This window comes from Geotrypetes seraphini, chromosome 1 (assembly GCF_902459505.1).
Source record: "Geotrypetes seraphini chromosome 1, aGeoSer1.1, whole genome shotgun sequence".
Taxonomy (NCBI): Eukaryota; Metazoa; Chordata; class Amphibia; order Gymnophiona; family Dermophiidae; genus Geotrypetes; species Geotrypetes seraphini.
Genome location: NC_047084.1, coordinates 61,689,306 through 61,716,349, shown reverse-complemented (window position 1 = coordinate 61,716,349; position 27,044 = coordinate 61,689,306). Strand labels below are relative to the sequence as shown.

Here is a 27,044-nt window from a genome sequence, read left to right as displayed (position 1 = left end):
TATTATTGTCTTTTCTTTTTATTGTTTTCCTCCATTTCTTCAAATATTTCGATATGTTATATTTTCTAATTTTTCATAGAGTCTTCAAAACCATCTTAATATATTATGTTAATATATCATAGGTTCTGGTTTAGAGAGAAAATCTTTTAGTTTTTCGGGATCCTCAAAATATAAGGACTTGTCTCCAGATGACACTCTCATTTTCGCCGGGTAGTATAGACCATATTTAAATCCTTTTTCTTTGAGTAGAGGTCTCATGTCTAGTAGTCTTTTTCTTTTAGTTGCTGTGTTTTTGGCGAAGTCTGGTAAAAACCATAATCTTGATCCTTTATAATTTAAGTTTTTATCTTTTTTTGCAGCATTTAGTATCTCTATTGTTTGTTGGTATCTCAACATTTTGAAAATGATTGGTCTTGGTCTGTTTTTATTTTCTAAATTTTTAATTGGGATTCTATGCGCCCTTTCAATTTCAATTGGTTGTTTCAAGTCTAATTGTAGAATTTTTGGAATTAAATTTTCAAGGAAAAGGATAGTATTTTTTCCCTCTAAATTTTCTTGTATTCCAAAGAGTTTGATGTTCTTTCTTCTTCCTCTATTCTCGTAATCCTCCAGTTGATCTTTTAATTTATTTAATTCCAGGCTGTCGTTTTTACATCTTTTTGATTCACATTCTATATTTTCCATTTTTGATTCTAGTTCAGTTGTTCTTTTGTTGTTAACTTCCATTTGTCTATGTATATTTAAAATTTCTTCTTTCATTTCAGACATATTAGTTATAGTTTCTTTAAGCATTTGTTTGATTTGTTTTAATTCTTCCATGACTTCAGCTTTGCTTAATATGTCTGGTTCATCAATAGGAAGTGGTATCTTGCTTGGTGTTATTTGATCTTGTTTCTGTCTTTTTGCAGATGTACCAGCCTCATTTTTGTTTTGTCTTGTAGTTGCCATGTTGTTATTTTCTTTTTCTTGGTTATTCTTATTTCTTATGTTTAGTCTCTTGGTTTTATATTTGATATTTTTATGTTTTTAATTCCTTTTCTTTTTTCCCTTGTCCTTTTCTCTTTTTCAGATATCTGTCTCAATCTTAAGTACTCCTTTTTAGTGACTTTTTCTCTTTAATATTGATAAAAAGTTCTTTGGAGTAATTGTCAGTTTTAATTCCAGTTCTATATATGTAAAAAAAAATGAACTAGTATTCCTTTTTGGTTTTTTTCCTTTAAGCCCTTTCACTTTCTCAATAAAGGAGGGGGATATTTAGATCAACTACCTTTCCTTTTTTTTTTATATCTCTCTCATACTTGTCATGTTATTTCATAAATTATCTTTGGCATTTATTTTTCCTTATTGATATACAGTTTCAGCTCTAAACAAAAATGTTTAGTAGTCCTTTCCCCTAGCTCTCCTGTCACAAGCCCAATCGCAGCTCCGACCGAGGAGAGCAACACTTTATATAATTTTTTCCTCTTATTTGACAAATTTGAAGCTACTGTTCTCTGTTCTTTCTCAGCGTCTCTCAACTGCCTCAACTCCTTGCTGCTTCAGTTTTTTTTTTATTCCGTTGACCTTTTTCTCTATCTCTTTCCTCACAAGCCCAATCGCAGCCCGTCAGAGAAAAGTAATTTTCAGTTACTTAGTAAGGTCATTCACAGCGTTTCTGAATTTCTTCAACGTCTTGCTGTTTAAGTTTTTTTTAAAAAGTTCCGTTGATCCTTTCCTCTATCTCCTCATTTCTCATTCTCAAGCCCAATTTCAGCTTAAACCTCGTGAACTCAGTACTGCAAGTTTAAATAAACCGCCGAAATCTTAAACAGCTCTCAGATGTTTCGGCTCCCGTCAGCGCATACTTCGCCTCAACTGCAGCAAATTAGGATTTCTTTTTAGATCCTTAGCTCAGCTTCTTTCTATATGCTTTCAACAAGCTCAATGTTTGGCTGGTATCATTCACCCTAAGTTTTCTCTTCTCTCCAACAAACCCTCTCTTCAATCTCCTTCTGTTTCAGTGAAAGTAAAAAGAAATTCTTGCCTTCAGGGTTCAGCGTCTGCCTCAAACCGCCATTGCTTTACCCTTCTTTAAATTCCCTTCTTTTCAGTTTCTTTCAATCACGTCAGGTTAAATACTCCTTCAGACCTATTTTACCTATTTTACCAGCTCTGCCAGTCTCTCATTCTTAATATCATGCCGTTTCAGCGCCAAAAAAAAAAAATCGGCAATCCTTTCTTCTGGCTCTCCTCTCACAAGCCCAGTCGCAGCTATGATAGAGGAGAGCAACACTCACTCTAATAATCCTTTTTTACTTCTTTTATTTCAATAATCTATTAAGCAATTAACTTTTATTTGTTCTTAGCGCCTCAGAATTCAATTTTGCCGATATTTCTCTCTCAGCTTTTTTCTCTCTCAAGCCTCTTTAATTTCGTTTAAAGGTTGGCAACAGTCAACGGTTTTATTTTATAAATTATGTTAGTCCACACAATCCTTCTCAATCACTGTTTCACTCGCTCTGCATTTTGTTTACTCACACAGTTCACTATTTCAGCGCTGCAGTTGAAGTCTCATAAAACCGTTGAAGAAAAACGGCACTCTGCCTTTTTCAGCTCCTATTACCTCAGGCTTCGTTTTAGCTTCAATAAAAGAAGATATTATCATTTGTCTTATGTTCCGTTTCTTTAGTATTTATTTCTTGATGAAAATTATTTAGAAGGGAATAATTTTTTTTATATTCTGTGCCTAGAAGATGAGGAGCTTTGCGATTACGCTTCCATTCGTGTTCGCGTTAAGCCACGCCCCCCCTATTCCCCAGGATTTAAATTCCCTCTCTATGTGGTATCATTTGGAGAGAACAGAGAGGACTGACACTTTCCTAACGTGTCTTACATAACCTTTGGGAGGCAGACTTGGGGGAGACATTTCCAGAGGGAGCTATGAGGGATTGCTTCTTCAGTGCAGTGAGGCAGTCCTGAAATGCATAATTCTAGAGATACAATTTAAAATTTTACACAGTGTATACTTTACTAGATATCATGAGGTTAGAATTGGTTTATGGGCAGCTGAGAATTGTGTAAAGTGAAAATACAAAGGGCACTTCTCATACATATGATGATTTAATGTGTCTGTCTAAGTTCTTACTGGAATGGGGTTTTCAAATTTATATAAAAAGTGCTGGGCCATAGGTTGCAATGGTCCTATATTATCTTGCTCTTTGGGGCTATGGCAAAGCTGCGGCTATGGCTCTCGGAGGAGCAACACAATTTGCCTATGTGGCCAAAATGAGTATAATAGAGTTAAGCGTGCGTGTAATGAGATGGCAGATTTTCAGGTTCAGTCTTCTATGATGACTGATCGTTTAAAAAAAAAAAAAAAATTTATTTATAGATTTGATCGTTTTAATCAAAGTGGTTACCCATAGAAAGTAATCCGTTGCACGTTTAAAATGGCCAAACATTCTGATAGAAGATGGTTAATGATAAAAAAGGAGAGGGGTGGAGAAAAGGGACATCTGACATGTACTTTTCCCTATTCTGTGCAATCCTGCCAGTTGAGACAGGTGATAAGGCAACATTGGCATATCCTAGGGCTCCATGAGGGTTTCCAGGAGATGCCGAGGTTTGCCTATACCCAGGGACATAATCTCCATGAGTTGCTGTGATATGCTAAACTTTTCCTTATCTCTTATCCCCCACAAGAAATAAAAGAAGACAATGATAAATATTGGGAAATGCAAGGTATGAATTAAAAGTTACTCTCAAATAGATGGAAAAGCTTTGTTTTTGCATTTGTTCAGCAAAGCTAAAAACAAAACTGAGGAGCTCACTTAACCACTGCTCATGGGAAAGGCAACACATTCTCAGAACTTTAAACTAAATCCGCGCTCTGAGAAAGCTGTTCCATCTCAGGAGCACAACGCGTCCGACTCTTATTCTGCTTCTCAGTGGGAAAAAAAGCATTCAGCATATCACAAGTAATTGGAAAAATTACAGTAGACTCAATTACAATTTCTGGTGGAACTCATTAGGTCACATATATAAAATGGAAAGAGCAATAGCTATACAACAAGGAAACTATAAGAAATTTAATAAAATTTGGGAGCCATTAACTTCTTATTGTAATGAGTAAACACCATTTTCTATTGTAATATACACCGTCTAATGATTGGGGGGAGGGGGAGGTATATTTAGCATTTTTCTTATTGGGGAAATAATAGAGGAATGATGGGAGGGGAGGGTGGTAATTTTATGTAATGTAAGATAAATCAGAAAGATTGTCAAGTGAGGGGTTTAATTGTATTGTTTTATTGTTTGTGCACTTGATGTAAGATTGAAAACGAATAAAGAATTTAAAAAAAAACAACAACAAAAAAAACCTCAGTGGACTCCTAAAATGTTGTAATAAATTAAAGAGACTGTGATGTTTACTTACCCTCTAATCATAGCAAATGACTCATCACTGGAGAAAAAGGATGCCCCTGGAAGGACTGTGACAGTTTCTTTACCTGAAAAGGAATAAAATAATGAATTATAGTTGTACAGGTTACAAGTAGTCTTCTTTGTCTTAAGAATGGAATTTAGACATGATGTATTTATCTCATATCTTGCAATTTAAGAAAACTAATTAAAGGGGGAGCTGGCCACTTAGCAGTCTCCAGAAAGTTTCTATAGCAGTGTGTTAGAGAGAAGTTGTTGGTCTCTCTATAGTATCAAGTCTTAACACACTTGGGCCCAGGGAGGACAGGGTTCTTAGAGCCTTGGGTTAGTGACCTATTAATAACTGTGGTCTGCTTTTAACATTAAAATTTTTCTTCCATAAAGACAGGATAAAGCTTACAAATTCTCCTCTTACATGCAAAGTCTATGATATGAACCTTTTATTTTCAAATGGGAAGTGGATGTGCATTTTCCCTTTGAAAACTGTCACATGTACAAAGTATTCATGGACTCTTACTCTCTCTTTTTCAACAGGCAAAAAAATGTGTGTAGATTTGACAGCACACTCTGGGAAATTCTGTATAGGACACCGGTCTCAACAGCCGCCTAAGCAGCTGCTGAGAAGTGCACACCGGCATTCTATACAGAATTGCATTTGCCCTAACGGACAGATGCCTAACTGGCCCAATTCTCTAATGTCACAGGCGTCGGTTAGAGAATCACGCCTGATCCATTGCCATCAGCTGATAGCAGCAAAGGAATTCCCCTACCATGATCAGCTGAGCAGCCGCGGCAGGGAACCCCCCGCCAAATGAGCTGGCAGGAGGGATGCCCACTCTCTCCTGCCGGAACCCCCGAATCTCACAACAGATCTCCCAGCAGGAGGGATGTCCAGTCCCTCCTGCTGCTGCCACCCCTCCAGGGCTTCCCCCACCCCACACTACCTGTAGACCTACAACCCCCCACCCCCCCCCACACACACACCTCACCATATTTTTTTTAAGATGAAAGTCCGGCCGCAGAAATGAATACACCTGGGCCAACCAGAGTCTTAGGACTCCTTCCCAGTGCATCCTAGGATGCAGTGGAAGTGGATTAAGACTCCAACTGGCCAGATACCTATGGGAGGGATTTTAGGCATATGGAACAATCAGAGCCTTAGGCCCCTCCCTGGTGCATCCCAGAATGCACTGGGAAGACCCACCATTTTGCAGTGGCAGGCCTGACAGTTGGTGGGTGTATGAATCCCTCTTGCCAGAATTTCATCTTGAAAAGTATTGGGGGGGAGGGGGCGCCGAGAAGTCTAACAGTTAAGGGGGAGTGCCAGGGGGTCTACAGATGGGGGGGCTGGAGGGAGTTCTTGCTGGGGAGAGGGAAGTTGTGGGAGTGGTGGTAGCAGGATGGAGTGATCATCCCTCCTGCCGGGGGATTTCTTGGGGGGGAGGGGCATCAGCAGTTCTAGCAGGAGGGAGTGGGCATCCCTTCCTGCTGGGAGATTTGTCTGGGGGTTTGGGGATTCCAGGAGGAAGGAGTGAACATCCCTCCTGCCGGCCGACTTGGTGGGGGAGGAGGAGCACAGGTTCTGTTGGGAGGGATCTAAGGTGCCTGGGCCAAAAAGAGCCTTAGGCCCCTTCCAGTACATCCCAGGATGCACCAGGAAGGGAAAGGCCGCCATTATGGATTGAGGCCCTGCCGGCGGGAGGGAGTGGGCATCCCTCCTACCAGATTATCATTAAAGGTATGGGGTAATGTCGGGGTGGGGTGCCGGGAGTTCAGAGTGTCACGGTTTGGAGTTGGTTGTTGGGATTCAATGGGGCCTGGTTGCAGGAAGCAGTGGTCATCCCTCCTGCTGACTGTGCTGAGGAAAGGTATAGGGGGGTGTAGGGGTTGTTGGGGGATGTAGGGGTGTAGGGTGGAAGTCTATGTGTAGGAGGCTGCAGGATCGGCGAGTGTGAGGGAGGGAGACAGGAATTGGATATCCCTGCCTGTTCAGCTGATCCTGGCAGGGGAATCCCCCCATCAGCTGAGCTGGCAAGACTCCCCAAAACCAGCTCAGCTCATTGGGATTCCCCTGCTGAGATCAGAAAAGGTAGTTTTTGATGCGGACACTTATTTTTTAAAATGGCCAAAAGAGACAGATGTCCTAAAGCAGGGGCGTCAAAGTCCCTCCTCAAGAGACGCAATCCAGTCGGGTTTTCAGGATTGCCCCAATGAATATGCATGAGATCTATTTGCATGCACTGCTTTCATTGTATGCTAATAGATCTCATGCATATTCATTGGGGAAATCCTGAAAACCTGACTGGATTGCGGCCCTCAAGGAGGGACTTTGACACCCCTGTCCTAAAGACTAAACTCTGAGGACTTTCTTAGAGATCAGATTCTACAGGAGACCCTTTAGGGGAGGAATGCTGGCCTAGTGCCTAACCCTCAGTAAGCCTGTTCTAAGAGAGAGGTTGTATAGGCTCAGAATTAAAGATAAATTTCACAGAAACCTGTGAACTGCATATATAATTTGCTTGAGGAGAGAGCTGTTCACTTAAAGGCCTCTTTGTATCTGTTTAGGACCTTTTTGAGATTTTGGGGAGTAGTAAGTAGGAGAGAGGCATGGAAAACTGTTAAGTCAGGCCAAGCACGCTATACTTCATGGGGGTGTGAATCCTTTCAACCTAACTCAAAAGTGTTCCTTGAGGAGAGACCTCTGGCAGGTTTCAGCCTCTTAGGACTCTGAAGACATTCTTAGAGATCAGACTCCACAGTTGACTCTAGAGGTCAATTCCCTCCCACCCACCCCAATGTGGAACATTTTTTGTTCTTCAGCCAACCAGGAATAGGGCATTGCTTTGGTAGGATTTCTCTGTTCTGTTCAACCACAGTATGACTTGGAAACATCATGTCACCAAAGCTGCAGCTCAGGTTACAGCTTCTGAATCTGTGCAGACAGAAAATGTTACCTAGGCAGAGGGAGTGGATCCATGTGCAAGGAAGGAAGTAAAGGAATAGAGAGGAGGTGGCAAGACTGAGAAGCATCCATGAGAATGAGAGGTACATCGATGAAATGGTTCATGAGGCGTCAAAGATTTCCAGCAGTGGGGAATAAGAGACTGTGCTGAGGGAAAACAGCTGGACTCAAGATTATGGAACACTGCAAGACTGGTACTGTGACTCCACCCACCCTAGAACTGAAGAACCAGTATGTTGCCTTGGAAGTGGAGGAGATGAGAGCAAGGACCAAAGCTTGAAATCCCCAAAATAGCTGGATCCATGACCACTAGGAGGCGTAAAGTAGTGGTGGTTGGCAATTCCCTTCTGAGAGGTACAAAAGCATCCATCTTCAGACTAGACATGATGTCCTGAGAGGTATGCTGTCTGCCTGGTACCTAAATCCAAGATGCTACGAAGAGATTGCCAAGAATCATCAAACCTGATGATTATTATCCGATGCTGCTCATCCACACTGACACTAAAGATACTACCGGGTATCCCTGTGAACATATCAAAAGTGACTTTGTGGCTCTGGGAGAGAAGGTGAAGTCAAGTGCGCAGTCGGTATTATCATCCATACTCCCTCCGAGGGGCAGGGCCAGGTCAGAGAAGCACGCACCCTGGAGATGAATGCTTGCCTATGTGGATAGTGTTGTTGAGACAGTTTTGGCTCCCAGGACCATGGAATGATGTTCCAAGGGCTGCTGAGCAGGGATGGTATAAATCTATCAAAGAAGGGAAGAAGTGTCTTCGGCGGCAAGCTGGCTAATCTACTGAAGAGGGTGTTAAACTAGAAGAGATGAGGCAGGGTGATCAAAGCCTCTGGGTGAGCATAAGCCCTCAGGAAAGTAAATCACTGAATGCCTCTACACAGATGGGAAAAGGGAGCAATGTCTGGAAAGCAGTATATACTAATGCTTGAAGTATAGAAAACAAGATTCTGGATCTAGAGGCTATGATGGAGAACCATGACTGGGATGTAGTTATACCAGGCTATAATCTGTTCAGGAAAGACAGGGTAGGAAGAAAAGGAGGGTGAGTAGCGTTATAGGTTAAAGATCATATTAAAGCCACACAATTGCAGGATCTGCAGGGCAAGGAAGAAGCACTGTGGATCAATTTGGAAAGAGGGAATGGTAAATATATTTACATCGGTATGATATACAGGCCTCCTTCACAGACAGAAAAAGTGGACAGAGATTTAATAGTAGACATTTAGAATATAAAAAAAGGGAAGTTTTACTAATAGGTGATTTTAACATGCCAGATGTTGATTGGGGTAACCCTATCGCAGGGCCTTCTAGAAGTAGGGAGATCCTGGATTCTCTACAAGGAGAACTGTTCCAGCAGTTGGTAATGGAACCCATGCGGGATGGGGTCATACTAGACTTAGTGCTTACAAACAGGGAAAGTGTTTCTGATGTTACAGTGGGCAATCATCTGGCATCCAATGATCACTGCATGGTATGGCTTAATATTAATATGGGTATAGAGAGAGCTCATTCAAAAGTAAAGGTTCTAGATGTTAAAAAAATGAACTTTGATCTGCTGGAGGGATTAACATCAAGGAATTGTTGTCTGGATGGGAATGTCTGGAAGAAGTAGAAATGCAGTGGGCAAAACTGAAAGGAGCTATTGTAAGGGCGACAGACCTTTTGTGAGGCAAGTAAGTAAAAGTAAGAGGAAAAGAAGGCCACTGAGTCTCAAAAGTAGTAGCTGAGAAGGTAAGGAATAAGAGCTTAGCTTTCATAAACTACAAAAGATCTCAGAAAGAGGAAGAAGGGCAAAAATATCTGGAAAGGTTAAGAGAGGCTGGTCGTGTAGTCAGAAAAGCAAAGATACAAATGGAAGTAGAAAAAAATAGCTGACACAGTAAAACGGGGAGACAAGACATTTTTTAGATATATCGGCGATAGAAAGAAGTTCTAAAGTGGCACTGTGAGATTCAAAAGTGAAGGGGAGGAATATGTAGAAACTGATAAAGAAAAGGCTGAATTGCTTAACAAATATTTCTGTTCTGTGTTCACGGCTGAATCACTGGGAGTGGGACTGCAGAAGCCAAACGTGAACAGATATGGAGGAGTGGTACACCCTGATTGATTATCAGAAGGTTGTGTTCATAAGGAGCTAGCTAAATTAAAGGTAGACAAAGCGATGGGGACAGATGGTGTACATCCAAGGACACTGAAGGAACTTAGGGAAGTTCTGGTGGCTCCGCTGACTGACCTTTTCAAAGAGTCTCTAGAGTCGAGATTGGTACCGAAGGACTGGAGAAGGACAGATGTGGTCCCTCTCCATAAAAGTAGAAGTAAGGAATTACAGGCCAGTAAGTCTGACTTCTGTGGTAAGCAAATTAATGGAAATGCTTTTAAAACAGAGAATGGTGAAGTTTCTGGAATCCTGTGGATTACAGGACTGGAGGCAACATGGATTCACTAGAGGGAGGTCTTGTCAATTTCTTTGATTGGGTGACTAGAAAATTGGGTAGAGGGAATGCGTTAGATGAGGTGTATTTAAATTTTAGCAAAGCCTTTGACAGTGTTCCACACAGATGTCTATTAAATAAACTGAGTGTCCTCGGGATGGGTCCCAAAGTGACAGGGCTGGGTCAAGAACTGGATGAGTTGAAGATGGCAGAGGGAAGTGGTTAATGGAGATCATTCTGAGGAAAGGGATGTTACCAGTGGTGTGCCTCAAGTTTCTGTGCTTGGGCCTGTTCTTTTTAACATTTTTATAAGCGATATTGCTGAAAGGCTGTCAGGTAAGATTTGTCTCTTTGTGGATGATACCAAAATCTGCAATAGAGTAGACCCTCTAGATGGTGTGAAAAACATGAAGCAAGACCTAGCTAAGCTTGAAGAATGGTCTGAAATTTGGCAGCTAAAATTTAATGCTAAGAAATGCAAGGTCATGCATTTGGGCTGCAAAAAACCAAAGGAACGGTGTAATTTAGGGGGTGAAGAACAGGACTTGGGTGTGATTGTATGCGATGATCTTAAGGTACACTAATCCACTGTATATAAAGTCAGACAAATATCCCTTAAAAATTAATGAGTATACAGAAATTCTTTAATATAAAACCCACGATCTATATGTATAGTGTAGAATTATGTTTTTTGTAGGCTGAAAGACCTCAAGTGTTCACAGCTGAGTGGGTTTGAAATTAATCTTACCCAGATAGCCTGATGTGAACTATCACTGGTCTTTAATTGCCTAGCTTATATATTCTCTTTATATGCCTGCCATTTCTGTCTGTGCAGCTGAAGTGAAAGGAAAGGAATTTCGGTCTTAGTTTCTCTTCTCATAGTCCAATCTTCAGATCTTCGAGCTGCCAGTTGGATGGACCCCGACCAAGACCTCCAAGCCCCACGGAACCTCCTCTCACAACTGGAGGTGGGAAATGCAGTCTGCACCCTGATACCCCGAGGACTGTTACTCAGTGTGCATAACAGCCTATGCTTAAACCTCTGACAAGGTCAGGAGTAGAGAATGACACAGGGACAAATTTGCCCCCATCCCCACAGGAACTCAAGTTCCCCATCCCGTCCCCATGAGTTTTGTCACTGTCCCTGTTACATTCCTCTAAACTCTGCCTTAATTGCACAAGCCTCAAACACTTATGATTTTGAAGTGTTTGAGGCTTGTGCAGATGAGGATGGAGCTTGCAGGAATAGGGCAAGGACCAGAAAAGAACTCAAGGGGGCAGAACGGGAAAATAAGTTCCCGCAGTGACGATGAAAAATTTGTCCTTGTGTCATTCTCTAATCGGGAGGTAAACACAATCCCATGGGGATGGACCCCAAGCTCCGAATGAAGCACACAGCATTCTTGTTCCAGAAGTCTGCACCTTTTCCCAGGCAGAGAACCCTTCCAAAGGGGTCTCAAGGTACCAAAGCCATCAAAAAAGGACAAACTTTAGCAATGAAAACAAAAAAAGAAGCAAAGAAGATCAGAAAGACTTCTGCATGGTTTGCCTGCAGAAATAAAAACTATAGGTGGCTCTGTGCTCCTTAGCTAAGTGGGAGGAGCAGTGCACAGAGAAGTTTGTTGATTTCTGCAAGACCCGGTTTGTGAGTGGGGGTAAATCATCTTCATTATGGATTCCAGAAGGGACATAACAGAAAGTAGATGATGTCTTCTGCAATCCTCGCGGATGAAGATGCACTACCCACAGGTTCAGGGCTCATATGTTATTTGCACTGGAAATCTGCATTCTTGACAGTTAGCATACAATAAATGACCCATATCCTAGCTATCACAGCCAGCCACTCCTCCTCCTCCTATCTTTGTCTCATCCAAATTCCTTCTTCTCCTGCACTGAACAGCTAACACAGTGGCTGACTTAACACAGGAGAAAGTAACATAGGTCTGCAATATGTCTATTGTATGGTTAACTCTGTTTTAACTGCTTAATGCAACTTTTAAAAAGGGCTCTTAACTTTAGCCCAAAAATCTGCAATCTTTATTATGATCATTGTAAAATATTTTTTTAAATGATGGTACAATATCCTTAGTAAAATATAAATAGCCTACATATGCCTCATAAAAAGAGATTATGTCCTTACCCTGGTGTAAGCTCTTTTCCAGTAGATAGGTGAGATATTCTAGACCAGGGGTGTCCAACCTTTTGGCTTCCCTGGACTGCATTGGCCAAAAAATTTTTTCTGAGGCCGCGCGAACGCTGCAGCAAGACAGATGAGGGAGCCGGCAAGATGGTAAACACTTGGGGGCAGCAGAGGAAAACACTGCATCACCCTCAACCGGGACTGCACAAAATACTTCATGGGGCTGCATGCACCCCTGTTGTAGACAGTAGGGTTGTTTACCTATAGCTATGTGCTGCTGCAGAAGGAATCCACTCTGGATTTTTCACTCTGCCTTTGTTGGTACCCAAGCACGCTGAGCCACCCAATACACATGAAGTTGAAGCACTTGCAACAACAAGCTTAAACAAATTATTCTGCTCAAAAGTAACTAAACAGTACCATTGACTGCCAACACAGGCTTCAAAGGAGCTCAGAAACATATATACAAATTCTTCCCAGCCCTCAAAGGCTGACAGGCATCCAAGAATTACATTACATTACATTACATTAGGGATTTCTATTCCGCCATTACCTTGCGGTTCAAGGCGGATTACAAAAGGTTAGTTTAAGGACAGAATTACAGAGAGTTACAGAATTACAGAATTATATGAATTGTAGTGAATAGCTAGAGAGGTAATATGTAGATCTTAAGGGCTTTTTGAGGTCGTGTTAGAATCAGGTTGGAGAAGCATAAACAGACTGAAAACTGTAAGAAGGAGCAGGAAGGACAGGATGGGAGTCTAGAATGTCTCACCTACCTACTGGAAAAGAGCTTACCAGGGTAAGTACATAATCTCTTTTTCCAGTGCAAAAGGTGAGACATACTAGACCAGCGGTCTCAAACATGCGGCCCCCCAGGGACTATTTTGCGGCCTGCGATCTGTCCTCGCCTAAAGCAGGGGGTTCCCAATCTGCTTCCCTTCCCACTGCCCGCCCCCAAGCCACCGCAATCGGGGAACAGGCCAGCGCCCAAGGTCTTAGCTCTCCCTGCATATCTTCCCCAGCTCGGAGCCAACCAATTCTCGCCACCCGACATCAATTCTAACCTCGGGGAGGAAGTTCCGGGCCAGCCAATCGCTGCCTGGCTGGCCCGAAAGTTTCTCCCCGATGTTAGAATTGACGTCGGGTGGCGAGAATTGATCGGCCCCACGCTGGGGAAGATAAACAGGGAGAGTTAAGACCTCGGCACTGGCCTGTTCCCTGATTGTGGCGGCGGCAGACTGTTCCCCGATTGTGGCAGTGGTGGCCTGTTACCTGATTGCGGCGGTGGCGGCCTGTTCCCGAATGGTTCAGGGCTCCACCCCAATGGTGGTGGCTTGGGGGAGGGCAGGGAAAAGTAAAGAAAGAAATGAGGGACAGGGAGACAGAAAGAAAGAAGGGAAACGAGACACAGACAGAAAGGGGCATGGAGAGTGAAAGACAGAAAGAAAGGGCGGGCATGGAGAAAGAAAAAAAGAAAGAAAGGGGCACAGAGAGAGAGAAAGACAGACATATAGAAAGAATGTGGGCATGAAAAGAAGGGGGCAGGGTGAAAGAAATGACATTGGATAACCTGGACATACAGATGATTCAACTGGACACTACAGACCTATATTCTCACTTGTGTATGCTGGACACTACAGACATATATTTTCCCATAGCCAGGCCCAGCCTGTACCTTGCTGTCTGTAAACATCTGCAGCCTTTGCAATGCTAACAATGATGTTCTTGTTTCCATTCCCTGCTGGGAGGATATCCCTTCAAGGTTCTGCTGAACTGTTATCAGTGCTGTATGACTTCATATGCCAGGCACCCTGGCAAGCCATAAAACTTTTATAATGAGCAAGGAGCCCTGTTCATGTGGGTGTAACGAGATGAGAGAACTTGGTACCAAAACATTTGCTCCCTGTCTCTGAACCATGTTATGGGAACCAAGCAGCTGGATTGTTGAAAGGTCACCTTTGCCAACTTTTCATCTTACAAGGACACCATCCCGAATATGCACAGAATTGTAAAACCACTAATTAGCAGCTACATGTCTCAGTGCTGAAAGAAGAAAGTTCACCAAGAGTTCTCTGTTTCTGCAAGGCCCCCCTTTTACTAGGGAGGGGGGTGGAGGTGAGAGAGGCGTGGACGGAGGGGAGGAGTTAGCTATACATTATTTTATGTACCAATAGGGAATTACATAACCAGAATTCGGGGATGGACTTTCTTGGAACAAAGGAAGAATTGCTCTGTATAAAAAACACGTGTATTTTAGGTAGAGAGAGAGAGGTTTGCTTACTTATGCTGCAGGGAACTGCTAGCCTCCTGCTAAGCATATGAGTGTTAGTTCTGCTCTCCATTGCATATTCTGAACTGACAATATATTTACTACACCTTTGCTACTGCCATTTTTGTAACCTTTTATACTAACAATAAACAAATATTGTCTGTTTTGGGGGGAGGGAAGGAGACAGATGCCAGACCAGGGGAAAGGAAGGAAGGAGGGAGGAAGAGAAAGGAAAGAAAGATGTCAGACCATGGAAATAGGAACAGAAGAAGAGAGAGAAAGAAGGGAAGGTAAGACATGGAAACGTAGATTTTGAAAAGAAAGCAGAAAAAATGAATATTAAGTTAATGCCAAAGATGGATGCAAGGCAGAAAGTGAAGACGGAGAGAAAACCAGTCAAAGGACAAGAAGTTAATATAGTTACATAGTTAAATGCACAGAAAAATAAAGTCACCAGACAACAAAGGTAGAGAAAATGATTTTATTTTCAATATAGTGATTGAAATGTGTCAGTTTTGAGAAAGGAAAGATATTAAACTTTAAATGTGAGGGCTGCAGAAAAAATAGTTAATGACAATTTTGTATAAGGTAAAACTCTTTATAGTTTATAAATCTTTCCTTTAACTGTTAAAGGAAAGATTTATAAACTATAAAGAGTTTTACCTCATGCAAAGTTGTCATTTCTTTAATAAGACATTAAGTATTTTTTCTGCGGCCCTCCAAGTACCTACAAATCCAAAATATGGCCCCACTAAGGGTTTGAGTTTGAGACCACTGTTCTAGGCAGTAGGGACAAAAGCAGTTCCCCAAACAGATAGGGTGGGTTTGCTGCACTGACCCTTAAAACTGAGGACCCCCCAATTATTATATAATAATTGGTGGAACACTGTTTGTATGATAGTTAAATTTGTTTTTTTTTTATAATTCTTTATTCATTTTTTCATCTTTCAACAAGTGTACAATACACATATCAACAATTAACAAATCACTTGAAAATCTTATCAGCAATGTCTTTATATAAATAATAATCCCTCCTCCCCCTTCCCTCCCTCCCTGATATTAATTTCAAAATAACTCTCCAATACCCTCCCACCCCCCTTCTACTATAAAATGGTGCATCATTGACAGAAAACATGGTATTTAATCTTGACAATACAATGCTAATGGCTCCCAAATTTTAATAAAGTTTCTATTTTGTACCGCTATTAATCTTTCCATTTTATACAGATGACATAATGAGTTCCACCAAAAATTAAAACTAAGCCTACTGTGGTCTTTCCAATTATTAGTAATATGTTGAATGGCAACTCCTGTCATAATCAATAAAAGTTTATTGTTACATGATGATATCCGACTCTTTTTCCTCATAGACATGCCAAATATCACAGTATCATAAGATAACGCTACATGATTTTCCAATAAACAATTTATTTGAACCCAGATTGATTTCCAAAAGGCCAAAATATAGGGACAATAAAACAAAAGATGATCCAAAGTTCCTACCTCAAGATTACAATGCCAACATCTATTAGACAAAGAACTATTCAACTTTTGCAATCTAACAGGGGTCCAAAAAGCTCTATGAAGAAGAAAAAACCATATTTGTCTCATAGATGCCGACATCGTACATCTTATTCTCCAAGACCAAATTTGTGGCCATTGAGATGCAGAAATTTGCTGTTTAATCTCAATGCTCCAAATATCCCTAAGACCATTTTTAGGTTTTTTGTTAACCAAATCATTAAAAGCTTTATACCACTGTGCGGCCTGGTGACCCAGAAAATCTGCCTTGAAGCATAAAAACTCCAAACTGTATTGAGAAATAAGATTTTTCCATTCAGGGAACCCTGACTGAATGGTCTGCTTCAATTGAATCCAACGAAAACCTTGTGATTTATTAAGTCCAAATTTATGTTGCAATTGTGTAGAATCAAGCATCTTTCCATTTAAAAGAACATCATTTAAAGTTCTTATTCCTGCAATTATCCAATGCTTCCAGACAATCTTAAATCCGCCAATTTGAATCTTGGAGTTTAGCCAAATGGATTGATGTGTTGATTTATTAATAGGATTAGCTGTTAAATTATTCACAAATTTCAAAGTCTTCCAAGTGTCCATTAAAATTCTATTTTCCTTATACAATCTGGACATCTTGATACTGAGAAAATGACAAGGATGTAAAGGAAATAGGAGTCGCCATTCCAAATATAACCAATCAGGAGTGTACTCAATAAGCTCTGGGAGGATCCAGTACATACCTTGACGCAAAATATAGGCCTGATGATACCTATAAAAGTTTGGAAAATTTACCCCTCCCTCCTTAATTGGCTTTTGTAAAGATACTAAAGCAATTCTAGGAGTTTTACCAAGCCAAATAAATTTAATAATAATTGAATTCAACTTATTATAGAAAGACCTTTGAAAAAATACTGGTATCATACCCTTTTGATAACACACCACAGGCAAAATCATCATCTTAACAGTTTGAACTTTCCCCCACCAAGACAAATGTAATGGATTCCAATGTTCACATAATTCTGTAACCTTTTTTAATAAAAGCTTTTCATTTTCTTTCACCGTATCATCTACTGTATTTTTGATCCAAATTCCTAAATATTTTAGTCCATCCTCTTTCCAAACAAAAGCAAATGAATCAAGCATACTTTTAATACAATATACATTGAGTGGAAGAATTTCAGATTTACTCCAATTAATTTTATATCTGAGAATTTTCCAAATAATTCAATCAGCTCTAACAGACAAGGAATGGTTGAGGTCGGATTCCTCAAATAAAGTAAAATATCATCTGAATAAGCAGAGAGTTTATATTCCCACTCTTTACGCGGGATACGCTGTATTCCCTTTGCCTGTTCAATAGCTAATAACAAGGGTTCCAAAACAATATCGAAAAGCAAAGGAGATAGTGGACAACCCTGTCTAACTCCTCTATGCAAAAGAAACCGATCTGATAAATTATTATTAATATATAATCTTGCCATAGGGGAGCTATATAAAGTTTGAATCATTTGAATAAATCCCGAACCCACCCCAAACCACTCCAATGCCTGATACATAAAGCACAGTTACTTACCGTAACAGGTGTTATCCAGGGACAGCAGGCAGATATTCTTGACTGATGGGTGACGGCACCGACGGAGCCCCGGTACGGACAATTTTAGAGTGATTGCACTCTAAGAACTTGGAAAGTTCTGGTAGGCCGCACCGCGCACGTGCGAATGCCTTCCCACCCGACAGAGGCGCGCGGTCCCCAGTTATGATAAGCCAGCTAAGAAGCCAACCCGGGGAGGTGGGAGGGACGCAAGAATATCTGCCTGCTGTCCCTGGATAACACCTGTTACGGTAAGTAACTGTGCTTTATCCCAGGACAAGCAGGCAGCATATTCTTGACTGATGGGTGACCTCCAAGCTAACAAAAAGAGGGATGGAGGGAAGGTTGGCCATTAGGAAAACAAATTTTGCAAAACAGATTGGCCGAAGTGTCCATCCCGTCTGGAAAAAGCATCCAGACAATAATGAGATGTAAAAGTATGAACTGAGGACCAAGTAGCAGCCTTGCAGATTTCCTCAATAGGAATAGAACGGAGGAAAGCTACAGATGCTGCCATAGCTCGGACTCTATGGGCAGTGACAGAACCTTCCAGTGTCAGTCCGGTCTGAGCATAACAGAATGAAATGCACGCTGCTAGCCAATTAGACAACGTACGTTTAAAAACAGGACGACCCAATTTATTTGGATCAAATGACAGGAAGAGCTGGGGAGCTGATCTGTGGGGCTTAGTACGCTCTAAATAGTAAGCTAGAGCCCTCTTACAGTCCAAAGTATGTAGAGCCTGTTCTCCAGAATGCGAGTGAGGTTTCGGAAAGAAGACAGGCAGAACAATGGATTGGTTGAGATGAAAATCAGAGACAACCTTAGGGAGAAACTTTGGATGTGTACGCAGAACCACCTTGTCATGATGGAAGATTGTAAAAAGGTGGATCCGCAACTAGTGCATGTAGCTCACTGACCCTCCTGGCAGAGGTAAGAGCAATAAGGAAAAGTACCTTCCAAGTGAGGAACTTGAAAGAAGCTGTAGCCAAGGGTTCAAATGGAGGCTTCATTAAAGCGGATAGAACTACATTGAGATCCCAGATAACAGGAGGGGCTTTAAGGGGTGGTTTCACATTAAAAAGACCCCGCATAAACCTGGATACCAAGGGATGAGCTGAGAGGATTTTTCCATGGACTGGCTCATGAAAAGCCGCAATAGCACTGAGGTGGACTCTGATTGAAGTGGATTTGAGACCAGAGTCTGACAACGAAAGAAGATAGTCCAACAAGGTCTCCACTGCAAGGGAAGTGGGATCATGATGATGAAGAAGACACCAGGAAGAAAAACGTGTCCACTTCTGATGGTAACATTGCAGAGTGGCCGGCTTCCTGGAGGCATTCAGAATCGAACGAACAGGCTGAGACAAAAGGGAATCACTCGAAGTCAGCCCGAGAGATACCAAGCTGTCAGGTGCAGAGACTGGAGGTTGGGATGTAGAAGGGTTTCCTGATGCTGTGTAAGCAGAGAAGGATACAGTGGCAGAAGAAAAGGTTCTCTGGAACTGAGTTGAAGTAGAAGGGAAAACCAATGTTGCCTGGGCCACCTCGGAGCTATCAGAATCATGGTGGCTCGTTCCCTCTTGAGCTTGAATAAGGTCCTCAACATGAGAGGGAGAGGAGGGAAAGCATACAGGAACAGATTTGACCAATCTAGGAGAAACGCATCCGCTGCCAGACGGTGAGGCGAGTAGAGTCTGGAGCAGAAAAGGGGCAGCTGGTGATTGTGAGGAGCTGCAAAGAGGTCTATCTGAGGAGTGCCCCATTGAACGAAGATGGACTGAAGAGTTACAGGATCGAGTGTCCACTCGTGAGGTTGGAGAATTCTGCTGAGTTTGTCTGCTAAGGAATTCTTTTCTCCCTGAATGTAAATCGCTTTCAGGAATAGATGATGATTTATGGCCCAAGTCCAGATTTTCTGGGCTTCCTGGCACAAGAGGCGAGAACCCGTTCCACCTTGCTTTTTAATGTAGTACATCGCCACCTGATTGTCTGTGCACAGGAGCAGAACTTGAGGGAAGAGAAGATGTTGGAAAGCCTTGAGGGCATAAAACATCGCTCTGAGTTCCAGGAAATTGATGTGATGCTTCGTTTCCTGGGCTATCCAAAGGCCTTGAGTTTGGAACTCGTTCAAATGAGCTCCCCAAGCATACGGGGAGGCATCGGTTGTGATGACTAGTTGATGAGGAGGTAGATGGAACAGAAGACCTCTGGATAGATTTGAGGATACCAACCACCATTGTAGAGACTGACGAAGAGATGATGTCACAGATATGTGACGTGAGCAAGGATCCGTCGCTTGGGACCACTGGGTAGCAAGGGTCCATTGAGGTGTGCGCAGGTGAAGATGTGCCAGAGGGGTGACATGCACTGTTGAAGCCATGTGTCCCAATAGTATCATCATTTGTTTGGCAGAGATGGAACTTTGAGGAAGAACCTGTTGACACAAAACTTGAAGAGTGTGGAGCCGGTTGGACGGCAGGAATGCTCTCATGAGGATCGTGTCCAGCACCGCTCCAATGAATTGAAGTCTCTGAGTGGGGATGAGATGAGATTTGGGAAAATTGACCTCGAACCCCAGAATCTGTAAGAACAAGATGGTTTGATTGGTGGCCAGTAGCACTGTTTGAGGAGAATTGGCCTTTATCAACCAATCGTCCAGGTAAGGGAAAACTTGCAGATGATGTGAACGAAGGAAAGCAGCCACCACAATCAGACATTTGGTGAACACTCTTGGAGATGAAGCAAGTCCGAAGGGGAGAACTTTGTATTGGTAATGACAGTGATTGATCATGAAGTGGAGATACTGTCTGGAGGCTAGATGGATGGGAATATGAGTGTAAGCCTCCTTGAGGTCGAGGGAGCATAGCCATTCGCCCTGATTGAGAAGAGGATAAAGAGTTGCTAAAGAAAGCATCTTGAATTTCTCCTTGACCAAGCATTTGTTGAGATCTCGAAGATCTAAGATGGGCCTGAGATCTCCTGTTTTCTTTGGAACTAGAAAGTAACGGGAGTAAAATCCCTGACCTTTCTGGTCTAGAGGAACTTCTTCTATGGCGTTTAGAAGAAGGAGGGATTGAACCTCTTGTATCAGGAGAGAGGATTGATGAGTGTTCAAAGCAGACTCTTTTGGTAGACTTTGATCGGGATAAGTCTGGAAGTTGAGAGAGTAGCCGTGGCGGATGATGTTTAGGACCCATTGGTCGGATGTAATGATCTCCCAACGGCTGAGATAATGAGTCAGGCGCCCTCCTATCGGTTGGGGAAGATGGGCAGATGGTATGATATTGGCTATGCTCAGGAGAAACACGTCAAAAGGGTTGAGTAGACTTTTGAGGTGGCGGAGGTTTCTGTTGCTGTTGCGCCTGCCTCTGAGGTTGACGTTGTTGTTGCTGTCGTTGACGTCTAGGCTGTTGAGTAGCCTGAGGCAAGGGACGAGCAGCATAGCGGCGTTGGTAGGCCGATTGTTGTCGGAAAGGCCTAGTAGGGGGAGTCTTCTTTTTATTCTTTAGGAGAGTATCCCAACATGTCTCATGCGCCGATAGCTTCTGTGTGGTGGAATCCATGGAATCACCAAACAGCTCATCCCCTAAGCAAGGTGCATTTGCTAGACGGTCTTGGTGGTTTACCTCCAGCTCTGAGACCCTGAGCCATGCCAACCTGCGCATAGCCACTGACATAGCCGTGGCTCTAGAAGTCAATTCAAAGGTGTCATAAATTGATCTTACTAGAAACTTCCTCAACTGGAGAAGAGAGGAGGTACAAGTGTTAAAAGTAGATTTTTTGCGATCAGGCAGATATTTCTCAAAGGTAGAAATTGTTTGGATTAAATGCTTCAAATAAAATGAGAAATGAAAAGCCTAATTTCCTGATCTGTTGGCTAGCATGGCATTTTGATATAGCCGCTTGCCAAATTTGTCCATTGATTTTCCTTCTCTGCCAGGAGGGACTGAGGCATACACATTAGCTCCCGCTGATTTCTTTAAAGTGGACTCCACTAAAAGAGACTCATGCGGGAGTTGGGGTTTATCAAACCCAGGAATAGGTATCACCCTGTATAAAGAGTCCAGTTTTCGAGGGGCTCCAGGGACAGTCAGGGGAGTCTCCAGGTTTTTATAAAACGTTTCTCTCAATATATCATGGAGAGGAAGTTTAAGAAATTCCCTTGGAGGCTGGTCAAAGTCCAATGCATCAAGAAATGCCTTAGATTTCTTTGACTCAGCCTCCAAGGGAATAGACAAGGATTCACACATTTCTTTTAGAAAAGAAGGAAAAGATGTGGAATCTGGATGAGAAGAGGGATTGGTAACAAGGCGTTCCTCCTCATCAGAAGAGCATTCACCTTCGGATAGAAAGGGCTCTTCAGATCACCCCACAAATCAGGATCCCTAACCTGAGAGCCATGGTGTCGAGACTCTGGTGTGGAGGGTTCCAGGTGTCGGGTTTTATGTGTGGACTTACCCGACCTCATGGATACGGTACCAGGCGATGTAACCTGTTGTGCTGGTACCGAGGTTTGTACCGCCTGGTGGTGAGATTTAGGCTCTGGAGCTAAAACCGGCATCGAAGTCGATGAGGTGGTAAGACCCGGTACCGATAAAGTGGATGCCGATAAAAGAGGGCGTTCCACTATCGGCACCGGTGGCTCCGACCGTACCGGAACTGGAAGGTTCTGGGGCAAAAGGGCAGGTAGTAGCTGTTGGAGTTGCTCTCTCAGCTGTACCTGCAGAATGGCGGCAATACGCTCGTCCAGTGAAGGCACCAGTACCGCCTTTTTCTTCTGCGGTACCTTGGGTGCCGCTCGACACTCCGATGAAGAACCCGATGTCGAGGGATTAACTTCAATCGGAGCGGAGCGCTTCCGTGGGCGCCTCGAGGTCGGCAGGATTGGACTCACTGCAGTAGAGACCGGAGGACGCTCCAGCGGGGAAGGCTTCTTAGCCGGCTTACCTGCTGGTTGCGACGCCGGCGCGGTATCGCGCGGTGTCGATGAAGTCGGTGCCGATTGAGATGTAATCGATGTCGGTGCCGGTACGTTGGAATCGGACATCTCGGCACCGAATAGCAACCGCTGCTGGATTTGGCGGTTTTTAAGTGTTCGTTTTTTCAAAGTTGCACAGCGGGTGCAAGTGGACGCTTGATGGTCGGGGCCAAGACACTGCAGACACCAGTTATGCGGGTCTGTCAGTGAGATTGGCCTAGCGCACCGCTGGCACTTTTTAAACCCGGGCTGAGGGGGCATGAAAGTAAAGACAGCCTCTGCCAAATCGAAAGCCGAGGCTTCGATTGTGGCAACAGGCCCCGCCGGGGCGAAACGAAAAAAGAAGGAAAAACAACTAAGTTTTTTTTTGGTTTTTTTTTTAAAAGAAAAAGAATAAAGAAATAAAGAAACCTTTATTAAAGCAAAGGTTTACGCGAGCGGGAAGATCGAAAAAATTTTTCTTCAACAGCCGTTGAGGAAACGCGTCTTCTTAGCTCCGCGGAAACTAAGAAACTGGGGACCACGCGCCTCTGTCGGGCGGGAAGGCACTCGCGCGTGCGCGGTGCGGCCTACCAGAACTTTCCAAGTTCTTAGAGTGCAATCACTCTAAAATTGTCCGTACCGGGGCTCCGTCGGTGCCGTCACCCATCAGTCAAGAATATGCTGCCTGCTTGTCCAGGGATAAATGACCATTCCACTCTATCAAATGCCTTTTCCGCATCTAAAGATAAGGCAAAATCCGGTTCATCCAAGTTCTTAGTTAAATTTCGTGTATGAAAAGCCAATCTAGTGTTACTAGAAGAATGTCTATTTGCAATGAATCCCGTTTGGTGAACATCAATTATGAAAGGGAGAGCTTTAGCCAATCTCAAGGCCAATGTTTTAGCTAACAATTTTCCATCCACATTAATTAAAGATATTGGCCTGTAGTTTGAGACCAAAGTAGGATCTTTATTTGGCTTTGATAAAACAATAGTCAAAGATTCTGCCATAGTACCTGTAATACAACCCTTATTTAGTTGAAATTGATATAATTTTAATAATTGAGGTAATAGAGAAATTTGAAATGTTTTATAAAATTCCACTGTAAAACCATCACCACCTGGAGCGGATCCAACTCTAAGAGATTTCAACGCTGTTTCTAATTCTTTTAATGATATAGGTTCTTCTAAACTTCTTTTAATGTTATCAGGAAGTTTTGGACCCTCAAGAAGATTTAAAAATTCTGAACCTTTTAAAACTTTATCATCAGAAGACTCAGAAGAATACAATTCTTTATAATAAAGCAAAAATTGATTTAAAATATTTTTAATTTGAGAGTGCATAATTCCATTTTCATCTTTTATTGCTATTATTTTTGTTCTTCTCTTTTTTGCTTTAAGATAATTTGCAAGTAAACTTCCTGCCTTATTTGCTTTACCATAATACAAGGTTTGTTGGGAAAACAAATCTTTCCTAGCCATTCTTGAAGAAATCTCATTATATTTTCCTTTTGCTTTTAATATAGCCTATAAAGTATCTGAACTCCATTTATCAACTAATTTAGATTCCAACATTTTAATTTCTTTTTCCATATCTGTATATTGTTTAAGAAGTTGTTTTTTAATATAAGCAGCATATGAAATGATATTACCTCTTATAGTAGCTTTAAAAGCATCCCATAATATTTCCGAAGTAATATCTGCCGAAGTGTTTATTTGGAAAAACTCAAATATTTTTAATTTGATCTCTTCAACAAAAGCTGAATCCGAAACCAATGCATTATCAAATTTCCATATAGATCTAGTGTTATCATATTTGTCCATTGTAATTTTAATCCACACCCCTCCATGATCAGACAAAATAATTGGATCAATAGAAGCTTGTGTCACTTGTTGCACCAATTAATTTGAAACCAAAATATAATCAATTCTTGAAAAAGATTTATGAACTGGTGAGCAAAATGTAAATTCCTGATCATTAAAATGAAGTATGCGCCATATATCTTTTAAATTACAAGTATTTACCAAATTATCTAACCCTAATGATTTTATGTCTTTTCTAGGCTTTTTATCCAAAAAAGGATCCATAACAGCATTAAAATCTCCAGCTACTACTAAATTAGAAGCAGCCAGTGGGAGAATTAATTTTTGTAAATTCTTGAAAAATTCATTTTGATTCTATTTAAGGGCATATATGTTAAATAAAGTCAAGGTATTACTTCCCATGCTCATTTCCACAATAATCTATCTCCCTAAAGGGTCAAAGTCTATCATTCTAAATGAAGCTGAGCATTCGCTACTCCAGTTTTTTTACTCACAGCAGGTGCGAAAAAACAATGCTTTATCCCATTACCTTCAAGTTTTTTAGATTCTGTTGCAGACAAATGCGTCTCTTGAAGATAAAGTACATCAGCCTGTTGCCTTTTTAAAAAAGTCATTTTTTTTCTTTTCACTGGGTGATTAAGGCCATTAACATTGAGAGAAAAAATTTTCACCTCCATTAATTAAAATAACCATAACATATTCTTCCAATTCTTATAATTAAATTTTGACAATATAAAATGAAAACACACCATTTTCCCATGTATTACCTTTTGAAAAATATACCCATCCCACTCAATAAATTCCCAAATCCCCCATCCAACCCACCCTTACCCACCCTATATAATGACCATAAAAGCTTGGAACTGCACATAAAGATCAAGCAAAACAATAAGAAATCCACACAGACCTCAAATATAAACACAATATTGTATTAAAATATCCTAGGAAATTAACCTAAATAAGATCTTCATTTACTCGACATTACCATATTAAAAGTAAACTAATTATCATTCCCATCTGCATTTAAAACCCCATGAGATTAAAAATTCTTCCATAAATTTATAAGAGTTAAATCATAAATATAAATCTTAAAGAAATAAAAAAAATTTAATCAACCCAAAAGTCCTATTGAAAGACTTTCTAACCTGTATATTTTGAAAACCAAAAGAAGAAATATAACTTCAAGATGAATTATCTAGTTAATAGTAATCTTAACAGAAAATCCTGACAACTCTCTATAATCAGAAACCTAAAATCCAAAAACCAATCCCTCCTAAATACAAAGAGAACCAATACCAATAGCCCAACAAATTACCATTACAATTCCATCTTAAATAAAATTTACGAGACAAAATTTTGTCCTATTTTTAAATATCATGGACAGATCTTCATTTTCTCTCATATACATAAACAAAAATCAGCTGTTTATATTAAAAGCAAATTACATCCATCAAATTATTTATCTCCATCCATATATTATGAATTGTCCAACTATCTTTTTAACATATAAATCCACAAGTATTTAGATAGATTTCTTGAAGAATTAAATCTTTAAAAAGGAGACTTAAACACTTAAGTTCATTCCTTCAAAAATTTTACTTTTCCAGCATTTTGACTATCATTCCTACATGCTCCTGAATCACAGTAATTCTTTCTTGTCAAATAATATTGATAGCACTCTCCAATTTCCATTTTCATCCACATCTTGGGCTGGAAATAGAAGATCTGAAACTCAAATCCCTTTCTTTTCTGAGCTGTAAAGTAATGAAGCATAGAAAGTTCTTCACTGTAGCCCACAAAATCATTCCACTGTTGTTATTCAAATGTTCATAGGAACCAACTGCCATTCAGAAGTATCTCAAATCCAGAAATGAAAATAATGAAAATAAATAAAGATCCAAAAGTAAAATATAAGGCACCCAAATCAAACATGCAGAGAATAATCCAATTTTAAACCGACATTGGTTGTTCTCTTTGGTTTAAATACATTTCCAGCTTTGCTGGTTCATCAAAACTTTTCGTTTTATTATCCAATGTGACTTTCATAAACGCTGGATATACAAGACCATATCTTGCTCCGACTTCTCTCAGTTTTGGCCTCATATCTAAAAACTTCTTCCTCTTATCAGCCGTTGTTTTGGCAAAGTCAGGAACAATATGGACTTTAGCATCCTGACAACGTAAGTTTGAATGTTCTTTAGCCAGTCGTAACTTCTATCACTTGCTGATGGCGCAATAACTTAAAAATAAGAGGGCGAGGACCTTTTGAATTATCAGGTCTCCTCATTGGTATTCAATGTGCACATTCAACTTCAACCAGATACGTGGATTTGAGAGGCAGTACTTTCTTTAGAAAATTTTCAACAAATGCAATTGGATTGCCTTTTTCCGCCCCTTCCGGTATTCCTAAGAGTCTCAAATTACTTCTCCTCATGCGGTTCTGGCAATCTTCCACCTCTCTAGTAAGCGATAAAATTTTTTCTCTGTCCATTTTAAATTGTCGTTTCTCAGATTCGAAACTGTCAACTCGAACTTCCAGTTTAGTTGTTTTTATTTCCAATAGTTCAATTCTTTTATTTAAAGTAACTATCTCCTCTTGTATGTCAGCAAGCTTCTTTGCATTATTAGAAACAATTTATTTTATTATCTGCAGCTCTTTCATAACATCGATGTCACTTGTAATGTCCTTTGGTAACTGACACTTCGATGGGGTTGCCAGTTCCGGCTTGGATCTTTTCACACTACCTGTGCCGGTACCTGCATTTGAACTCGTGGTCTCACATTTATTCATCTTTCCCGACACCATCATATCAATTAACTCGTTCGTTTGTTTTTTTTTTAACATACAATAAATTATTTCTGAAGTTAATTAAATATAAATGTCTATAGTTGTGGAGCTACCGTTTCA

At 41.1% G+C, this 27,044-nt stretch overlaps 1 protein-coding gene across 1 annotated transcript in view; it reads right to left on the bottom strand.

Moving 5' to 3' along the window:
* OXCT1 (3-oxoacid CoA-transferase 1) overlaps positions 1–27,044 on the bottom strand; it is a 283,735-nt gene that overhangs the window by 75,078 nt on the left and 181,613 nt on the right. The window contains exon 12 of the mRNA XM_033932237.1: positions 4,415–4,487. Within this exon, the coding sequence (XP_033788128.1) occupies positions 4,415–4,487 (73 nt within the window). The remainder of the gene's footprint in view (positions 1–4,414; positions 4,488–27,044) is intronic.